The sequence below is a fragment of the Paroedura picta genome, chromosome 11 (genome assembly GCF_049243985.1).
Source record: "Paroedura picta isolate Pp20150507F chromosome 11, Ppicta_v3.0, whole genome shotgun sequence".
NCBI lineage: Eukaryota > Metazoa > Chordata > Lepidosauria > Squamata > Gekkonidae > Paroedura > Paroedura picta.
The window spans coordinates 2,755,453-2,773,643 of NC_135379.1; the positions used below are offsets into that span (position 1 = coordinate 2,755,453).

Consider the following 18,191-nt stretch of genomic DNA (forward strand, 5'->3'; position numbering starts at 1 on the left):
CCAAGGTCACCCAGCTGGCTGCATGTGGAGGAGCAGGGAATCAAACCCAGCTCACCAGAGTAGAAGCTGCAGTTCCTACTCACTACACCACGCTGGCTCTCCGTTATAGAATTATTAAAGAATTATTCCATCTAATTCCCATTTGTTCCCTCAGCGCCAAAGTTAAAACAGGCCCTCGAGGAAACTCCCATTACTAAGGAGCTGGGCCAGATGGTGGACGGGCAGCTGCAACCCAGTTTGCCCCCGGAAGCTGCTCAGGAGGGCGACCTTCACCTCCTGTGGGAAGCGGCCACCAAGAAGCGCCGGATGAGCCGGGAGCCGACCCTCGACTCCATCAGCGAACTGCCGGAAGAAGACGACAAGCTCCAGAAACGGAAGAAGGAGGAAGCCGAGAGAGGCCCCTACTCCGAGGAAGGCTCCACTTGCGATGAGTCAATGAGAGCGGGAGAAGCGGACTTCTCCTTCACCAGCTCGGACGATGAGTCAAGGGCCGGGACTCCTTCCCTGGCGAGCTACCTCAAACAGGCCAGCTCGCCCAGCATCAGCGGCAAAGTCCAGACGGTCTCTGCGGGGAAAATGTATCAGCAGTGGGAGAAGACGAGTGTCGAAACTCTCGAACGGGCCCCTCTCCCCAAGCCGGCCGAACCGGAGACCCCAGAAGGAGACTTGGAGGACCCTTCCATGGCTCAGGCGGCCGTCAAAATCCAGGCGGCTTTCAAGGGCTACAAAGTGCGGAAGGAGATCAAGCAGCAAGAATGCCCGGTGTTTGCGGAGACCTTCAAGGACTTTTCGGGGGAGCTGGGGGGCAACCTTCACCTGGAGTGCGTGGCCCAAAGCAAAACCGATATGGTCGTCCGCTGGCTGAAAGACGGCGACGAAATCTTAGACGGGCGCCATTATCACATCGACAATTACAGTGATGGGACCTGCTCCCTGATTATCACCGGCCTGGAGATGAACGACGTGGGCAGGTACACGTGTGAGGTGTCGAATAAATTCGGCAAGGTGTCCCACGGCGCCAAGGTGAAGGTGAGTGCCCCGCCTCTGGTCCCCCAGCGCAAGCACAAGCCGGCCAGGACGCCGGCCGAGAGCGAGACGGAGAGCTCTTCGGGCAGCGAGCTGGACGACGCCTTCCGGAAAGCGGGGAGGAGGCTTCACAAGCTCTTCAAGTCCAAGATCTCCACCGAGATTTCGGACGTGGAGGAGGAGCTCTTTGTCAGTGCCGACGAGGGGGACATCGAGGCCGTGGACCACCAGACCTACCGCGAAGACGAGAGGTACATCTACATCAAGTTCGAAGTCCTGTTGGAGGCCAAGACGGCGGCCAGCCGATTTCGGGAAATGTTCGCCGCTATGGGCATTGCGGTCGAGATCGATATCCTGGACCAAGGCGGCAAGAAGATGGAGCTGCGCATAGGGAAGGCTGCCCCGCCCGCTCTGGGGCAGATGCGGCCCTTGGTGAAACGGCCACCGCCTCCTCTGCTAACGTCTGACGCTGGTAAGCGATGCATGCAGGTGATTTAATGGATTTAACTCTGCTGTGCTGCCTAGACCAGGGGTAGTCAACCTGTGGTCCTCCAGATGTTCATGGACTACAATTCCCATGAGCCCCTACCAGCGTTTGCTGGCAGGGGCTCCTGGGAATTGTAGTCCATGAACATCTGGAGGACCACAGGTTGACTACCCCTGGCCTAGACTATTTATAATAGCTCACTGTTGCAAATTAAAATTACTGTTCTGAGCATGGACTCTGACCTAGTGCTTGCCAAGGGACAGGGGTAGTCAACCTGTGGTCCTCCAGATGTTCATGGACTACAATTCCCAGGAGCCCTGCCAGCAAATCTAATCTAAGATGCCATTTTGTTCTACGGTGGCTGTTCAATGTTAATCCAAGCAGGGTGGTCATCTTCCAACTCTCAGATCAAAATCCTCATATAACCTTGGATGTTGCAAACAATAAATTCTTTTATCGGTAAATAAATGGAGATTATAAATGAAATATTGCTTAGATCATTGAATTATAGTTTTATTGGTGAAAAGACAGGGGTCAGGATGCAAAAAGACAGGTCAGGACAGGACAGGTCAAAAAAGGGCAGGAGAGGAAAGGAAGGGTCAGGAAAGGACAGGACAGGAAAGAAAATGAAAAGCTCTGATGCAAACATGCCCAAAGCACCTTACAGACCCCCTGCATTTCATTCTAGGTGCTTTGTCTTAAGAACATATCCTCCGAGAGCTGCCAGTGTCTTTTATCTTGCCATGCACCCATAGAGAGATACAAGTCCATTTCTTGCTCCCCTTGTCGTCTTCCAAATCATTGCAGCTCCCGTCTTCATCACCGAACTGCAGAACCAGGAGGTGCAGGACGGCTACCCGGTGAGCTTTGATTGCGTCGTGGTCGGCAAGCCGACTCCCACCGTCCGCTGGTTCAAGGACGGGAGAGTGATCGAAGAGGACGACCACTACATGATCAACGAGGACCAGGAAGGCTGCCACCAGCTGATCATCACCGCGGTGGTCCCCCTCGACATGGGCGTGTACCGCTGCCTGGCTGAGAACGGCATGGGCGTGTCGTCCACCAAAGCAGAGCTCCGCGTGGACCGTGAGTACCTGTACAGGCCGCCTGTACTTCCCAAGAGCTGTTCTCACCGTCACCAGCAGAGGTCACAAGGGAGCTACTGGTTAAGTTCTCTGGACTTCAGCGTCCCGTATTTTATTTTCCCTGCTCTAGTCGTACCCAGAAGGTGATGGCACAGAGGGCAGCAGGGTTTTGTTTCTCTCTCTCTCTCTTGGGCCAAAAGGATTGATTGCCAGAGGCATCTGGGCAGAGCGCACCCTACTCTCTGCTGAGAAGTTCAAGTCTGGCTAAAGACGTTTTGAGCCCCGTCAGGCACTCCTTAGCACAGGGAGTTGCATATTGGGAAGATAGGGAAATGGGATAACTCTTTGTTTTTGGGCCGCTTAACAAAAGAACAGGTGATGAAGGTGACAACTCTTTCCCCTGCCCTGACAATAGGGATGCCAGTCCCCGGGTGGGACCTGTGGATCCCCTGGAATTACAGCTCATCTCCAGACAAGAGAGATCAGTTTCCTTGGAGAAAATGGACCCTTTGGAGGGGGGAATCTCTGGTCTTCTCCCCAACCAAGGAACTTTTCTTTGTCAGGCCCCATTCTCTAATTGCCAGGTATTTCCCATCCTGGATTAGGTGACCTCCCTCTGTCTGGCCACCCTACCTGAGAAATATTTACGTTGCCCTCTTACCATCTCACGCATGCCTGCCTGTGCTGGAATATGCAAGATCTATAGCAGGAGTGGCCAAACTGTGGCTCTCCAGATGCCCACGGACTACAATTCCCATGAGCCCCTTCCCATGCTGGCAGGGGTTCATGGGAATTGTAGTTCATGGGCATCCAGAGAGCCACAGTTTGGCTGCCCCTGATCTGTAGCGTGAATGAGTCAACAGCATCTGAAGAATATCTCACAGGAGAGATGTTGTGTGAACACAGGAAATTCCTGAATTTTTTATTATAATAATTTCCCCCTGTGCCCTGCTCGGCTTATTGGGAGACTTTTGGATTCTTTGAGGACATTGCCTCCCTGCTGGCCACCACAAGAAGAATATGGTTAGTCAGGTAGACAGTTAGGACCCTCTCTCTCCTCTCTTTACAAAGCAGTTTCTCTTCACAATAAAGCTATTTATTCTTTAAGCAGCCAGTGCTGCATCCCTTGGCATAAGTAAACTCCACCAGCGGCCTATACTGTGCTTCTTTGAGGACACACCAGTGAAAAAGTAGCATGCCACATGAGGGATCTTTCTTTTCTATCGATTAGTGACCAGTACTGATTACGACACAGCCGGAGATGCGACAGAGACCTCATCTTACTACAGTGCCAAAGGATATTTCTCCAGGTAAAATATCAACAAACTGTTCCAATTCTACGAGCCCCCCCAAAAGGAGTCCTCATCCTCCATTGTTTCCAGTGGAGGAAAAGCCATTTAAACTTGAAAGGAAAATAGGGTCCCCTTCAAATGCATATACCTTTTGTAAGTGGCAGTGGTGGAGTGAATTCCCTAGGCATTTAAGTCACTCAAAGTCCCTTTAAATGCCTTCTCCAAGCTGAGTCACTCCTATGGCATTTAAAGGGACTGGCAGCCCTTTAAATCCCCTTCAGCTGCAGCTACCTAGAAGTCTCAAACAATTCCAAATAGATTCAGGATATTTCAGCCTCCTGCTCAAAGCAGGATCAGCCTCAAGCATCCAGGATCAGGATCTCTCCAGCTGCTGCTTGAAGAGGCCAATGAGGGGGAGCTCACTACCACCTTAGCCAATCCATGCCACTCCTGAACTACTCGGGGTGTGAATTTTCCCTCCCTGATTACTGCAGGTCCTCTCCTCCACTGTCAACAGGAACTACTCCCTGCCCTCCTCTGACAGCTTTTCAGAGACTTCAGGAGAGCCATCCTGTCCCCTCTGCACCTCCTCTTCTCCAGGCTGAGCATTCCCAAGTCCCTCCACCTTCCCTCTTGGGCTCGGTCCCCAGGCCCCGGATCATCCTCGTCGCTCTCCTCTGCCCCCTCTCCATTTTGTCCATGTCCTTTTGGAAGTGAGGCCTCCAGAACTGCACACGGGACTCCAGGTGGGGTCTGACCAATGTGGTACACAGCAGGACTATGACATCTTGTGATTTTGATGTGATGCCTCTGTTGATACTGTGCAAGTCTATATTCACTTCCCCCCCACCACCACATCACACTGCCTGCTCATTTTGAGCTTACAGTCCACAAGAGCATGTTCACACCTTCTGCTACCCAGAAATAATCATGGCAAACACAATGCTGAGTTTCCCCACAAGAACAAGAAGTGTCAAAAGTTTCCTTTCTTTGCTCCGAGCCAGCCGAGAACAAGAAGGAGTGGAATCCATGACCGAGGAGGAACAGCTGCCCCAGATCCTAGACGAGCTGCATGACATCCATGTGGCCCCTGGAGCACCTTTGGCCAAATTCCACCTGAAGGTGAAAGGTAATTGAGATGTCCATCTTTGAGACATGGGCAGATTTTGATTGGGTGGTTGTAAAAACATAAGCGCATCAGAAGGGCCCTGCTGGATCACACCAGGGATCCCTCTAGTCCAACTTCCTGTCTCCCACAGGGGCCAGCCAGTTCCTCTGGAGGGCCAACAACAAGGAACAGAGGCTGAGGCCTTCCTAAGAACATCAGGAGAACCCTGCTGGGTCAGACTAATAGTTCCATCTTAGTCCAGCATCCTGTCTCACACAGGGGCCAGCCAGTTCCTCTGATGCTGGTTTAGCTCCATCTCTGGTCTTGCACATTCTGTTCTGACCAGTAAATTCTCATTCCAGGGTATCCACAGCCTCGTCTCTACTGGTTCAAAGATGGGCAGCCATTGCATGCCTCCGACCGAATCTTGAAGACAGACAAAAGAGAGTTTCATGCCCTTGAACTGCTCAATGTCACCAAGAAGGATGCTGGCCAATACTCCGTGTTCATCAGCAACTCTGCGGGTTCTGCATATTCAGCAGCAAGGCTGATGGTCAAAGGTCAGTGGTGATCTTCACCAATGATGGTTTTAGGGCATGTCCAAGAGAGCCGGTGTGGCAGCAGTGTAATCTGGAGAACCAGGCTGGATTTGAAGCCAGCTGGGTGAACTTGGTTCAGTCACAGATCTCTCAGAGCTCTCTCAGCCTCATCGACCTCGCAGGGAGGTGTTGTGAGAAGAGGAACGGAAAGAGATGGTAAGCCACTTGGAGACTCCTTCGGGCAGTGTAAAGCACGGTATTAAAACCAACTCTTCTTCTAATCTGGAGAGCTGGGTTCAGTTTCCCAATCCTCCCCACACAGCCAGCTGGATAACCTTGGACCATTCATAGTTCTAGAGCTGTTCTCACAGGACTCTGTCAACCCCATCTCCCTCACAGGGTGTCTGTTGTGGAGAGAGGGAAGGCCACTTTGAAACTCCTTTGAGTAGTAAAACGAAGTAAAAATACTAGCTCTTCTTCTAAATCAGGAAGTCCAGCATTTAAGTCCTCTGCATAGTTAGTGCTTACAGGGAACATGGCCAGTGGAGAAACAGATTAATAGTATGGGGATTCACTGCATCGTTCCCTTTCCTCTTTCTTCCATTAGGAACATTACTGCTTACTTTATAATTCAATAGTACAAAGAATTTTGTTTTAAATTTTAATTTTCTCACTATTTTCTCTAGCTTCTCATCACCTGTGGTGGTCTGGGCCTGAAACCTATTGGGATTTGATGGTAACTGGGATTTTGATTTCTATCAGTATCCTAGCTGAGGGAAAAAGTTTTGTTTTTTCCTCACCTAAGATATTGATATTGAGGTTGATACTGGGAGTTTAATTTCTGTCATCTTAGGTGAGGAAAATATTTTTTTTCCCCCTCACCTAAGATCAGGGGTAGTCAAACTGCGGCCCTCCAGATGTCCATGGACTACAATTCCCAGGAGCCCCCTGCCAGCGAATGCTGGCAGGGGGCTCCTGGGAATTGTAGTCCATGGACATCTGGAGGGCCGCAGTTTGACTACCCCTGCCTAAGATACTGACAGAAATCAAAATCCCAGTATCAACCGATATTTTTACCATCAAATCCCAATACGAAGTGTGCTGTTATACAAATTGAACCGAAGCATTCTTCGCCCTTACAGGACCAGTGCATTGACCTGAATTTTGTTTGGAGCCATTGGTTCACTGAGGTCCTTTCCCCTTCTTTTTGCTCTACAGGTCCTGGTGAGGAAGAAGAGAAGCCAGAAAAAGGTGAGTGAAGAGTGGGGGGAGGACACTGAGGTACTAATAGCTCGTAAGTCATCATCCCTACCAGGTTTTCTGACCAAATGCTATAATGTCTAAAGTAGCCCTGTTGGAATTGTCAAAGGCTTTCACAGCCAGAGTTTTCCGGGCCATGTGGCCAATGTGGTCTGGTAGTTTCGATCCCTGACATTTTGCCAATAACCGTGGCTGGCCTGTTCAGAGGCAGGACATGGCAAGACGGGAATCTCTGCACACCAGAGTGTGGAGTCTTGCTGTGTCCTACCTCTGAAGAGGCCAGCCATGGTAACGGCAAAATGTCAAGGCAAAACGTCCAGGCCATGTCCACACCGCCCGGAAGACCCACAACAACTAGCTCTACTGGATCTCAACCAGAGTAAACCTCTTACAGGGCCTGGTATTGCCTGCAAGAAGCCATGTCAGGTTTTGATTGATTTCTCTGAACAACTTCTTTTCAGAGGTTCGTGGGCAGCTGGTGCCCCCTCGGTTCCTGGAAAGATTTACGAACAAGAAAGTGAAGAGGGGAGTCAGCATTACCCTTTCTGTGAAAGTTGAAGGTAAATGGGATCGGGGCCACCCTGGGCTTCGGTTCGGATGTTGCAGTAGCCTGGGAGGGAGCCGCCTGTAGAGTTCTCGTCATTCTGAAGGTGTCAGCAGTGCGTTTTCACTGCAAGCAAAGACAGGCCATGCCTTCCTAAGGACCAAACTAGTTTTTGACAAGTTCAGGAATGTCAGTTGAAAGACCAGAAGGAACTCCTTTTGGGTTTGGAACGGTCAAGGGAGGAAGGGATCTTTCCTCCCCACCACTGTTTTGAGAAGCCAAAACAGACCCTAGCAGGAAGTGGGGCAATCATGCAGAATATGGTTGGGAAGCAGAGCTGTGTAAACACTACCCATGCCCCCCTCTCCAGGCCCATCATTGGCCATTTGGGGAGGGGGGGAGGGTCAACATGACCATATATGTTTAACAATTTTTTAAAAATTAATTAACTCGCACCCATTTGGGAAACCCTTCCAGGGCCATCAAGAAACCCCAGAGTTTCCCAAAAGCCTGGTTGAGGAAGCTTGGCCTACAGAAATGGGGGCTTTTGAGGGCAGCCAAATTCTTACTCATCGGGGGGAAGGGGTGCTGTCGTGGCTAATACCCCCCCCCCCGTCCTTTTCTTTCAGGAAGTCCACCACCTGCAGTGACGTGGCTGAAGGAAGAATCTCGGGGGGAAGAGATCCTTTGGATCAAGCCCGAAACTCCTGGGTACAAACTGGCCAGTTCCCACCTGCAGCACAGCCTTGTCCTGCTGGATGTGAAGAAGGAGTACAGTGGGAACTACACCTGCATCGCCTCCAACGAGGCCGGCCAGTCCATCTGCAGCGCTTCCCTTGAAGTTGTGGATGGTAACTTTCCTCACTGCGTTGTTGTCCCAAGAGCTCAGAATCAGAATCACACACAGCTGGAAGAGACCACCGAGGGCCATCCAGTCCAGTCCAGCCCCCCCCTTCTTGGGGACTGAAAAATCCCACCCTTTTGACTGGCCCTCATCCAATCTTCTCCCAAATATTTCCAATGAAATATTTCCACCCCCCCCCTGAGGCAGCCTGTTCCATCTACGGTCAGCCCCCCCCCCCACCATCAGAAAATGCTTCCTAATATTTAAGGGGAACCTTCTTTACCATCATTGAAACCCATGGCTCCTAGTTCTCGTCTCTAAAACAGCAGGAAACCAGTTAGCTCCCTTTTCAACATTTGACGTAGTTCAACACAGCCCTTCGCCCTCCTCTTCTCCAAACAACACAGACCCAACTCTCTCAGCCTCTCCTCATAGGGCCTGGAGTCCATCCCCATAAATCAAGTACTTCTAGGCATTGACGGTTTTTGTCTTGTACCCCGTAGTTCAGGGTTTTCCAGCCTGGAGGTTGGGACCAGAAAGTGGGTCGTGGAGACTCCAAAAGTGGCGACTGGCCACCTCTGCCCTTTCCACGGCTTTCTTTTGCATTTTGGAAACCAGGATCTGACCCTGGAAACAGGATCTTCTGCTTCAGTACAATGTTGATCAAGTCCAACCTCTCTGGACATTACTAGAAGGAGGGGAGGAGGGGGCTGTGAGCTGAAGAGTTTATTTCCATTGTTCTCTTGCAGTGAAAGAGGCTGAAGTTCTGACCCAAGAGCGCATGATGGTGACCGAGGCTCTGATGACCACACTTGGGTAAGTTGGTGGCAGAGCGTTGGTGGTAAGGAGCATTTTCAGCTGGGTGGGAAATTATTCCGATCTTAGAAGGCAGGAATTGAACCTACATGAGCCTTTTGCAGCTGTAGGTCTAGCTTCCAGTCAGCAATGCCCATCCACTCTCTACACTGGACAAAAAGACATTCACCGTGACAAAAAATAAGTGGACATAAGTTTGACAGTAGAAGCCGCAACATTCAAAAACCAGCGGGGAGAGATTTTAACCTTCTAGGACAGGGGTAGTCAACCTGTGGTCCTCCAGATGTTCATGGACTACAATTCCCATGAGCCCCTGCCAGTGTTTGCTGGCAGGGGCTCATGGGAATTGTAGTCCATGAACATCTGGAGGACCACAGGTTGACTACCCTTGTTCTAGGACATTCAGGTGCTGACAGAGTCACAGTTCTCTTGCCAAGGGATTTCAAAGGCAGATTAGAAAGGGAGACTGCTGGATTCCCACTGATAAGGAAGCTCAAAACATTGCATCCTCCTGGACTGAATCAAGACCTTGGTTTCCTTGTCTCGTTACCAATGCTGATTTCTCCACGCCTATTACCCCTCTGCATATCACACCTAATTCAATCACACATTTGCCTCCTATTGTCATTTAGCATCTGAAATAACTCCACTCTCCAAGATATACAGATGGAAACTCACATTCCAGCTGTATCTGAAGAAGTGAGCAGTGACTCACCAAACCTCCTCCCCGGCCATAAATTTTGTTAATCTTTAAGGTGCTTCTTAACTCTGGCTCTTAAAGTAGCAAACCTCAGCTCTGGATGTAACAGAGAAACTTCCTGTTTTCCACTGGTGAGCAAGATGTGAACCAAATCAGTGGGTGATCAAACCTATCCCGGGAAACCTGCACTTTAGAAGTAGATTTTCCAGTTTTGCACAGGGAAATCCGTCTGCAAAGGCCCACAGAAAGAGCATGATCCAACATGTTCAGAATAAGGCTGGTCCAGCCATTGATGAGACAGTGGGTTGCCCCAGGAGGCTCTCTTCCCCTCTTGCTCAGCTTGTGAAATGCTCAGACAAATGACTCCAATAGTACTGGATAGAAATAAACTGTTCTTTTCCCCTTCACAGATATGACGAAGACAAGGAAAGAAAAGACCATGGGTAATGTCATACCAACAAATGGGACCTCTTACTGATCTGGTTCGCTTTTCAGATATGTGGGTTAAAGGCTATAATTTAACTTGGGGGCGTAAAGTTGCAAATGGATCTCTGCAAAGATGGACTGAGCAGATGCAGACATGAAGTAGCTCTTGTTTGTCTCTTTTCCTGAGGCATTCTGATGTCTTTCTCTCCTTCTGTTTCCTTTTCCAGAGTGGGCATTTCAGCTCACCCTCCGGAAGCCAAGAAAGGTAATGGAAAATAGTTCTAACTTTAAAAACAACAACAACCATGCATCCTTGTTTTGCATTTCTTAAACCTTTCTCTAATATGAATCATTTAATAGCAGTAACGATGAACTGATGGTTCAGGGAAATTATTTTTCAGTGGGAAACGGAAGAGGGATGAGGGTGCTGTTAGTGTGCCTGATGCTTTACGGGTGCAAGCACTTGAAAGTGCACACCTTGAACAAATCTTGGTTGGTCGTAAAGGTGCTCCTGGACTCTGGTTTTATTGTGCTACTTCAGACCAACACGGCTACTCATTTGAATCTACAGGTTAATATATAAGCCTTCCCTGACAAGTTTATAACCTCGATGCAGGGGGAAGAGTCAAGAGAAGGAAGGGCTCAAAGAGGAGAATATGCATTCAGTTCATTTACAAATACATAGAATTGGGGCCAAACCACGCCGTACAGCTTTTGGCAAACCCAGAAATGATTCACTCTTCCCATAGTACACTGTAGTTTCAGGAAATGTAACTTTTAACATGCACAGGGGCCTGGTGGGCTCAGGACAATAATACAGAAGGCAGAGGGGTGTGTGCTTTCCCCCAGAGCTGTATTCCTGAGCAGAACCTTCCTGAGTCTGTATCTAACTCAACGTATTTTGTACATGTTTCTTGAAGAGATCAGTACTTCACCTGTGGCCCTTCCACATGGCTCGCTTTTCAGTATTACAAACAGGGAAGGGCACGAACCGGCTGACAATGTTCGCAAACCGAAGAACTGCCACCCAACTCCCACGAATTTTGATGCAGCTCATGGCAGTTCATGAAAAGCAAAACACAGGAATTTAAATGGCTTTTAGCAGGGGTCACAAACCCATACGAACTGATTCAGTTTGCAAATCAACCTCCTGGTTTGTATAGGCTTGTGGTTCAGCCATGAACCATGAACCAAACTGCAAAAATGCAGTTCGTGCCCATCCTTATTTACAAAAGAAACATGTTTCTGGTCCTCAAGATCATAGAAGTAAGCCAGAAAGTGTGACAGCAGTATATGCAATCAAGTCAAGTAAAAAGTGCTCTTTAAGATTTTGCCTCCCCAGACCTTGCTTTAAATTGCTGACTTGTTAATGCTTGCTGTGTCCCATGTTCTCCCTTTGGCAGCAGAAAGAGAAGGGATCAAGGCCCCCATCTCCCTTGCCGAAGTTGGGACGGAAGAATTCCTGCAGAAGCTGACATCGCAGATCACAGAAATGGTATCTGCAAAGATAAGTCAAGGTAATGACACGGTCATCGCTTAACTACTTTGCTTAAGTGATTTCTTGCGTGCTTGTGATTAGGCAGTTCTTAGCTGGACACACATAAAATGCAAGGCCAGCTTCAAAGAGAACACGAAGAAACTTTCTGGACCAGACCACTGGACTCTCTGGTCCATCTGCATAGCTAAAATATCCCATCATTTTCAGACTCACCTCACCCAAATAGACAAAAAAGATCTAAAACACTGTCCATATAAGAAGTACAGTGTGCACTCAAGGAACTAATAAATGTCTAATTTAACTTGTTGGGGGGAAATCAAGGGGCCAATGGATTCATTTGATAACGTAATTCTTATTCTGTTGCTGATTTCACATTAGGCTTTCATTGTTGTCCGTATCGTAGCCTTTTGAACTGCTTTGGGTTGCCTCTCAGAGCTGCCTGGAGTGGGTTCTTCTAGGCTGGAAGGTAAAGGATGAAGGAAGTAAATAAAAAGATGTCTACAGTTGCAGAGAACTAAGCTCAATTGTTCCTGAAGTCAGCACTAGGATCAACGCAAGGGCCTTTCTGGACTCCCACCCAGTTCCTCTATTGCAGATCAGCCTGGTCCCCCTCCGCAGATATTTCCAATGTGTGTCTTCGAATCATTATCCTTCCATTCCAGCCACGCTTCGAGTCCCCGGAGCCGACAGTGATGACGAATCAAAAACACCGTCCGCGTCTCCGAGGCACGGCAGATCCCGGCCGTCGTCCATGGCTCAGGAGTCTTCTTCGGAGTCCGACGAAGGGGATGCCAGAGGAGAGGTAGAACGTCCTTCTGAACAAAGCTCACGCGATAAATTTTACGCAAGCGTTCCTTGATGAGCAGAGCCCCAGTGTCCCCAGCATGTCCTTCGCTCTGCTTGATTCTCAGATCATTAAAGGGAACTGAGTCTTCCCGTAACGACGGTTGGGTGAATAGTGGCTGCTGTGTTGGCTCAGAGGTGAAAGAGATGCAAAGCAACAGGCTGTCCTGTGATAGATCAAGATGGGCAGTCTGCTAGGTTGCCTGGAGCAGCGGGAAAGAGCCAGGAGTCCAAGAGCACCCTTAAAGACAAATGCCGTTTGGGGCAGGGGAGTTCAAGAGTCCTTGCTCCCTTCTTCTTTATCGGGGGAAGCGAGCAGTGGCTCACAAAAGCTCACAAAAGCTCCTCACCTGCCGCAAACGTTGTTAGTCTCTTGCAACACACCCTGTTGTCGTTTCTCGAGAAGTTTTAAAGCAGATTGAAACCATTTCTTCAGAAGACAAGGACGTCCTTCACACGTGCCGGAAACGTCTTCAGGTTTTTTTTTACGGTTCTACAGAGCTGCTTCCTAATTCCGATTGTATGACATTCTAGCTGCCATGCCTGATTACGGGTTTCCTGAAGAGGGGAGGTGGGGTCCTTCCTTGGAGAACTTCATGAGGCACTGCAAGGCCTGCTTGTCTACCAGGGTGTTGTTTTTTTGCGGGGTGTAGGCTTATGTGTTTGTGTTGAATGGCAGGCATCCTTTAAAGCAGGGGTAGTCAACCTGTGGTCCTCCAGATGTTCATGGACTACAATTTCCATGAGCCCCTGCCAGCATTTGCTGGCAGGGGCTCATGGGAATTGTAGTCCATGAACATCTGGAGGACCACAGGTTGACTACCCCTGCTTTAAGGGGGGAAAGGAAAAATCTGGGGTTGGTTATTGTATTCTGGTTCAACTGGAAATTTTATTGTAAACTGCCTTGAGCCACGTGGAAAGGCAGATGCAAACGATTTAATTAACAAATAAGTCTTTCATGGAGGAGGGCAGGTAAAACCAGCTGGACTCCACGCAAGCTGCAGGGGCCACGTATCTTCAAATATCAGGGTTCGCAACACAATTCACACGTGTCACGATCCTCTCTGCATCTCCGAACTTCGTTGCTTTCTCTATGAAGTATACAGTTAATACGAACTTTCCCTGCAGATTTTCGACATCTACATGGTCACCGCTGACTATACCCCCATGGGTGCTGACCGTGAAACCATCACACTGAAGGAGGGCCAGTATGTGGAAGTCTTGGATTCTGCACATCCCCTGAAGTGGCTGGTTAGGACCAAACCCACCAAGTCCAGCCCCTCCAGGCAAGGCTGGGTATCCCCAGCCTACTTGGATAAGAAGTTAAAGGTGAGGGTCGTCCCTGGGTTGGAGTGTGTTAACTGGTAATGCGGTGAGATTTCCTTTTGCTTCTTCAGTCTGTGAGCTTCCACAAGGGACTAGGCCTGTCAAAATCGCGTAGATCTCTTCCCTTCCCTTAAATCTGAAAAAAAAATAATCCTAGATCCAGAGACGTATTGCGAGGGTCCCAGCTTTTTGGGATTCGAACAGAGGGTGGAGAGCGCAATCACAAAATGGCTGCTCTAAGGGGTGGAGCTAGACACACAGAGGAGGTCCCAGTGCAAAGGAAAAAGACTTAATTTTAAAAAAGGGAGAGGAGAGAAAAGATACAACCAACTATTTGCTGGCAGCCATTGCTGAAAGGATGTTATTTATCTGGACGGCCAACCCCTCCGTCCAGATAAATAAAGACTTTCTGCTTTTCACCAACCACCAAGAACTGTATCAGAATTCATGAAAGTTCATGGCGCTCCTTCGGGTTGCGAACATCACTTGACGAACCACATGCTGGCCCAAATTTGTGACAAACTTTAGTTTGTCAGCCAGCTTGTGTCCGTCCCTGGTCTGTATGCAGCATTTTGCGTCTAGCGATTTCTTTTGATTATCTGGCTTTTTGATGGCTTTAAGCCACCTTGAACTTAACAAAATCCCCCCAGAATAAATAAATATCTCTCGGCTGAGATCCTCCCCAGTGGCCAGTGGCTATTGCCTTATCTACAGAATGGCCCATCTGGAATAACCCCACAAAGCCACGGCGGCCATAAGAGAGGCGAAATCCGATCTCTGTTTCCTTCATTTTAGATATCAGCTGAATGGGGCGTCCTGGAGGCTCCAGAGTTCCCCGGGGAAACCGTGTCAGAGGACGACTACAAAAAGAAATTGAAGTGAGCCCCTTCTAATCTGTCCTTCCCGAGGAGGGGGAAAGGTTTGATTTTTCCTCTATGCCCATGCTGGCAGGGGCTCATAGTCCATAGACACCTGGAGAAACACAGTTTGGCCACAGGTTGGGCCGAATCGAGTTGTTGGGGGTTGGGGTGGGTTTTATTGTTGTCGGGGTAATTTTGACTGTGTTTTATTTCTTTGTTGTAAACCACTGCGAGCCGGCTGGCCTGAGAGTGGTGGTCAACAACTCAAATAAATAAGTAAATAATAACAATATAAGAATAATCCTAAGGATCTTTCAATATGTCGCAGGAAGCCACACATGGCCTTTCTCCGGCTTATTGATGGTCATTATGTCCCCCAGGAGCAAGGGGAGCTCTGCCTCTGGTTTCGGGGTAAAGACCGAAGTTGTCCCTTTCACTGTTTAAGCCAGGGGTGGTCAAACTGCGGCCCTCCAGATGTCCATGGACTACAATTCCCATGAGCCCCTGCCAGCGAATGCATTAGCTGGCAGGGGCTCATGGGAATTGTAGTCCATGGACATCTGGAGGGCCGGTTTGACTAGCCGTGGTTTAAGCGATTGTCCCCCTGCTTTTCATGCTCCACGTGTAAATACTTCTGACTCTCCAGGAAGCATTTAGATCATCTAAAAAAATGCACCTTAACCTCTAAGGATTTTGTATGTGTTCCAATTGCAATAAAATCTCATGAAGGATATTTATTTATTATTTGTAGGAGACCCCTAGGACTGTCTGGCAGCCAGGCGAGGGTGGTTTGGAGTTTGGCTTGCCATGGCCTACCTCCACGACATGACTGCCAGCGTTCCTTGGGGTCTCCCATCCTAATATTAGCCAGGGTGGGCCCTGATTAGCTTCTGAAATCTGGTGAGATTGGGCTTCCCACGTTGGTAGAGTTTCCTTTCCTGCTGTGTGGAAACCGTAGGATCGGATTCCAGCCTCTTGGTCTCCGGAGATGGTTTGTGTTCATCCTGCTCATCTCCTTCGTTCCTTAGCCTCATTATCCAGGATATGCTGAACTCCGAGGAAGAGTTTGTCAAGGACTTACAATTCCTCCAGACCCATCACGTCCAGTACACGGAGACCTGTCCCAACATCCCAGCAGCTGTTTCCAACCAGAAGCTCGTTGTCTTCAGGAATATCACTGAGATCACCCACTTCCATTCCAAGTATGTACAAGCTCACTCAGGACCAAACCACCCTGACATGGAAACGGGGGTGCCTGGGGCAGCTGCCTTAGGACTGATTCAGAATGGGGAAAGAATGGCACATTCTCACTTCCCAAGAGAAAGCCATTGGCTTCCTTTTGTGCAGTGGCCTACAGGGACAGATGGCTTTGAAAGGAGGTTAGATAGATTCTTGGAGGAGAGGTCTATCAGTGGCTGCTAGCCATGGTGACTAAAGGGAACCTCCAGGTTCAGAGGCAGTCAACCTCTGAATCCCAGTATCAGGAGGCTACATCTGGCAAAGGCCTTTGCTTCTGTGACATTGTTGGCCCTTGGGAGGAATTGGTTGGCCACTGTGTGAGACAGGAGGCTGGACCAGATGGACTGCTGCTCTCTCAGAGCTCTCTCAGTCCCACCTACCTCTCAGGGTGTCAGTTGTGGGGGCAGGAAGAGAACAGTAAGCTTCTTTGTGACTCTATCAGGTAGTGAAAAGCGGGATATAAAAAAAAAACATGCTTCTTCACATCTAAAATCCACCCCCACAGCAATCATGGATTCTGCCTTGGGTCAGAAGAACGTCCTCCTGTTGGTTTATGGTCATCTTTGGGTCCTCTTTTGCACTAAAACCCATGCATTCAGCCATCATTCGAATTTTTCATTGAGATGAAATGATGAAAATTCACCAAATTTCACACATTGGTTGCATGTTTTGACAAGCCGCCCTCTCCCCATTTAGAATCGTCTTCATGGTTTGAACTTCCCTAAATATTCCAATATATGCTTGCACTCGAAAGCTCACGCCCTGAATAAATCTTTGTTGGTCTTAAAGGTGCTCCTGGACTCTGATTTTATTGTGCTACTTCAGACCAACACGGCGACCCTCTTGAATCTATCCCTAAAATCTTGGGGCAGGCAACAGTACAGTGACTACCATGTCCTTGCGTCAGTCCAGTTCATTTGAACACGGATCTCTCGGGAGACGTTCCCCAAGGATTATTCCGTGACTGTGCCGCATTCGTGTCACAACCGCTGCAGAAGCCGTAGTCAGGAAGTCAAGAATTTGGTTGTCATCGTCTCCCTTTCTTCCTGTTCCTCACAGCAACTTCTTCCCAGAGCTGCAGAAATGCGACACAGACGATGACGTAGCGATGTGTTTTATCAAGAACGAGGGGGACTTCGACAAGTACATCCAGTATCTGATTGGACGGATACAGGCCGAGTCTGTTGTGGTCAGCAAGACCGTTCAGGAGTTCTATAAGGTAAGGGGCGAGGGTGGTGTTACTTTTTAGCATTATCCTACCTGCTTATCCTACCTCACAGGGTTGTCGTGAGGACAAACTAGAAGAGGGGAGAACCAGGTAGTCAACTGGAGCACCCTGGGGGAAGCAGAAGGATAGAAATGTTACACATAATTGGGTTGTTATTTGTGACACAGCCTGACCCTTTCATTAGTGATGCAAATTTTGATTTCCTGTGAATTCCTCATCGTTACACTCTTTTCTTTTTTTGCCCAGCGGTATGCAGAGGAGATGCTGTCTAGTGAAGACCCTTCTCAGCCCCCCGTGCTCCCTCTGCAGCACTATCTCGAGAGGCCGATAAACCGGATCCAAAAATATCAAATGATAATCAAGGTCAGGAATTTTTCTTTTCCGCTTGGCGTGATCCCTTTTGGGCCGTTTTGGGGGGGAGCACAGAGGGAGGCTTTTCCTGCCCCCCCCCATCTGATTCACAAGGATTGCTTCTCATGGAGAATGTGCATAAAACAGAATTTCCCAGAATGCTTAATCCCACTCCCCCCTCCATCTGCTTTATTTAATGTGCTTTCTCTTGAAAGTTACAAGGTACCGCCTTTGAAAAACGTTTGGATAATTCAGTGGGTCCCAAAGGCACCAATTGAGTTTGTGGGGGGGGGGGCAGGATACGGTCCTGTAACTGAATGGTCTGCAGTGGGTCACCGGGTTAGTCTGTCTGTAGCATTCTTTGAGGAGCCAGGCTAAAACGTTCCTTTTAACCTAGACTTTTAACTAATGGCTTAAAAAAAAATTCTGTCGCCTGCTTCTGGACCAAGGATCTTTATCAATGTAATTGTAGGCTGCTCGGGGTATATACTATTCTGTTCTTCTGCCCTGCCTTGTATGAATGGCATTATCCTGGTTTTTTTCTTATTGTGTTCTAATGGCTTTATAGCTGCGTTTTAATGGGGGTTTTCTAATGGTTTTTATGTTGTTATTATCTTCGCTGTAAGCCAGCTCCAGGTTATCTCTGGAAAGGCAGCATGTAAATTTTCTAAATACAGAAAGAATTCCTAAATTCGGTGACATAGGATTGCATGCATTAT

At 48.7% G+C, this 18,191-nt stretch overlaps 1 protein-coding gene across 7 annotated transcripts in view; it reads left to right on the forward strand.

Annotated features, from left to right (window-relative positions):
• OBSCN (obscurin, cytoskeletal calmodulin and titin-interacting RhoGEF) overlaps positions 1-18,191 on the forward strand; it is a 146,165-nt gene that overhangs the window by 79,225 nt on the left and 48,749 nt on the right. For 6 of the 7 annotated variants that reach the window (XM_077304054.1, XM_077304057.1, XM_077304058.1 and 3 more), the window contains 18 exons: positions 155-1,498; positions 2,321-2,599; positions 3,830-3,908; positions 4,895-5,019; positions 5,361-5,558; positions 6,756-6,788; positions 7,259-7,357; positions 7,971-8,192; positions 8,935-9,001; positions 10,112-10,144; positions 10,355-10,392; positions 11,531-11,644; positions 12,288-12,427; positions 13,597-13,797; positions 14,590-14,672; positions 15,683-15,856; positions 16,953-17,112; positions 17,368-17,484. In XM_077304054.1, coding sequence (XP_077160169.1) covers positions 155-1,498; positions 2,321-2,599; positions 3,830-3,908; positions 4,895-5,019; positions 5,361-5,558; positions 6,756-6,788; positions 7,259-7,357; positions 7,971-8,192; positions 8,935-9,001; positions 10,112-10,144; positions 10,355-10,392; positions 11,531-11,644; positions 12,288-12,427; positions 13,597-13,797; positions 14,590-14,672; positions 15,683-15,856; positions 16,953-17,112; positions 17,368-17,484 — 3,506 coding nt within the window. The remainder of the gene's footprint in view (positions 1-154; positions 1,499-2,320; positions 2,600-3,829; positions 3,909-4,894; positions 5,020-5,360; positions 5,559-6,755; positions 6,789-7,258; positions 7,358-7,970; positions 8,193-8,934; positions 9,002-10,111; positions 10,145-10,354; positions 10,393-11,530; positions 11,645-12,287; positions 12,428-13,596; positions 13,798-14,589; positions 14,673-15,682; positions 15,857-16,952; positions 17,113-17,367; positions 17,485-18,191) is intronic. The other variant, XM_077304056.1, reaches the window with a different exon arrangement.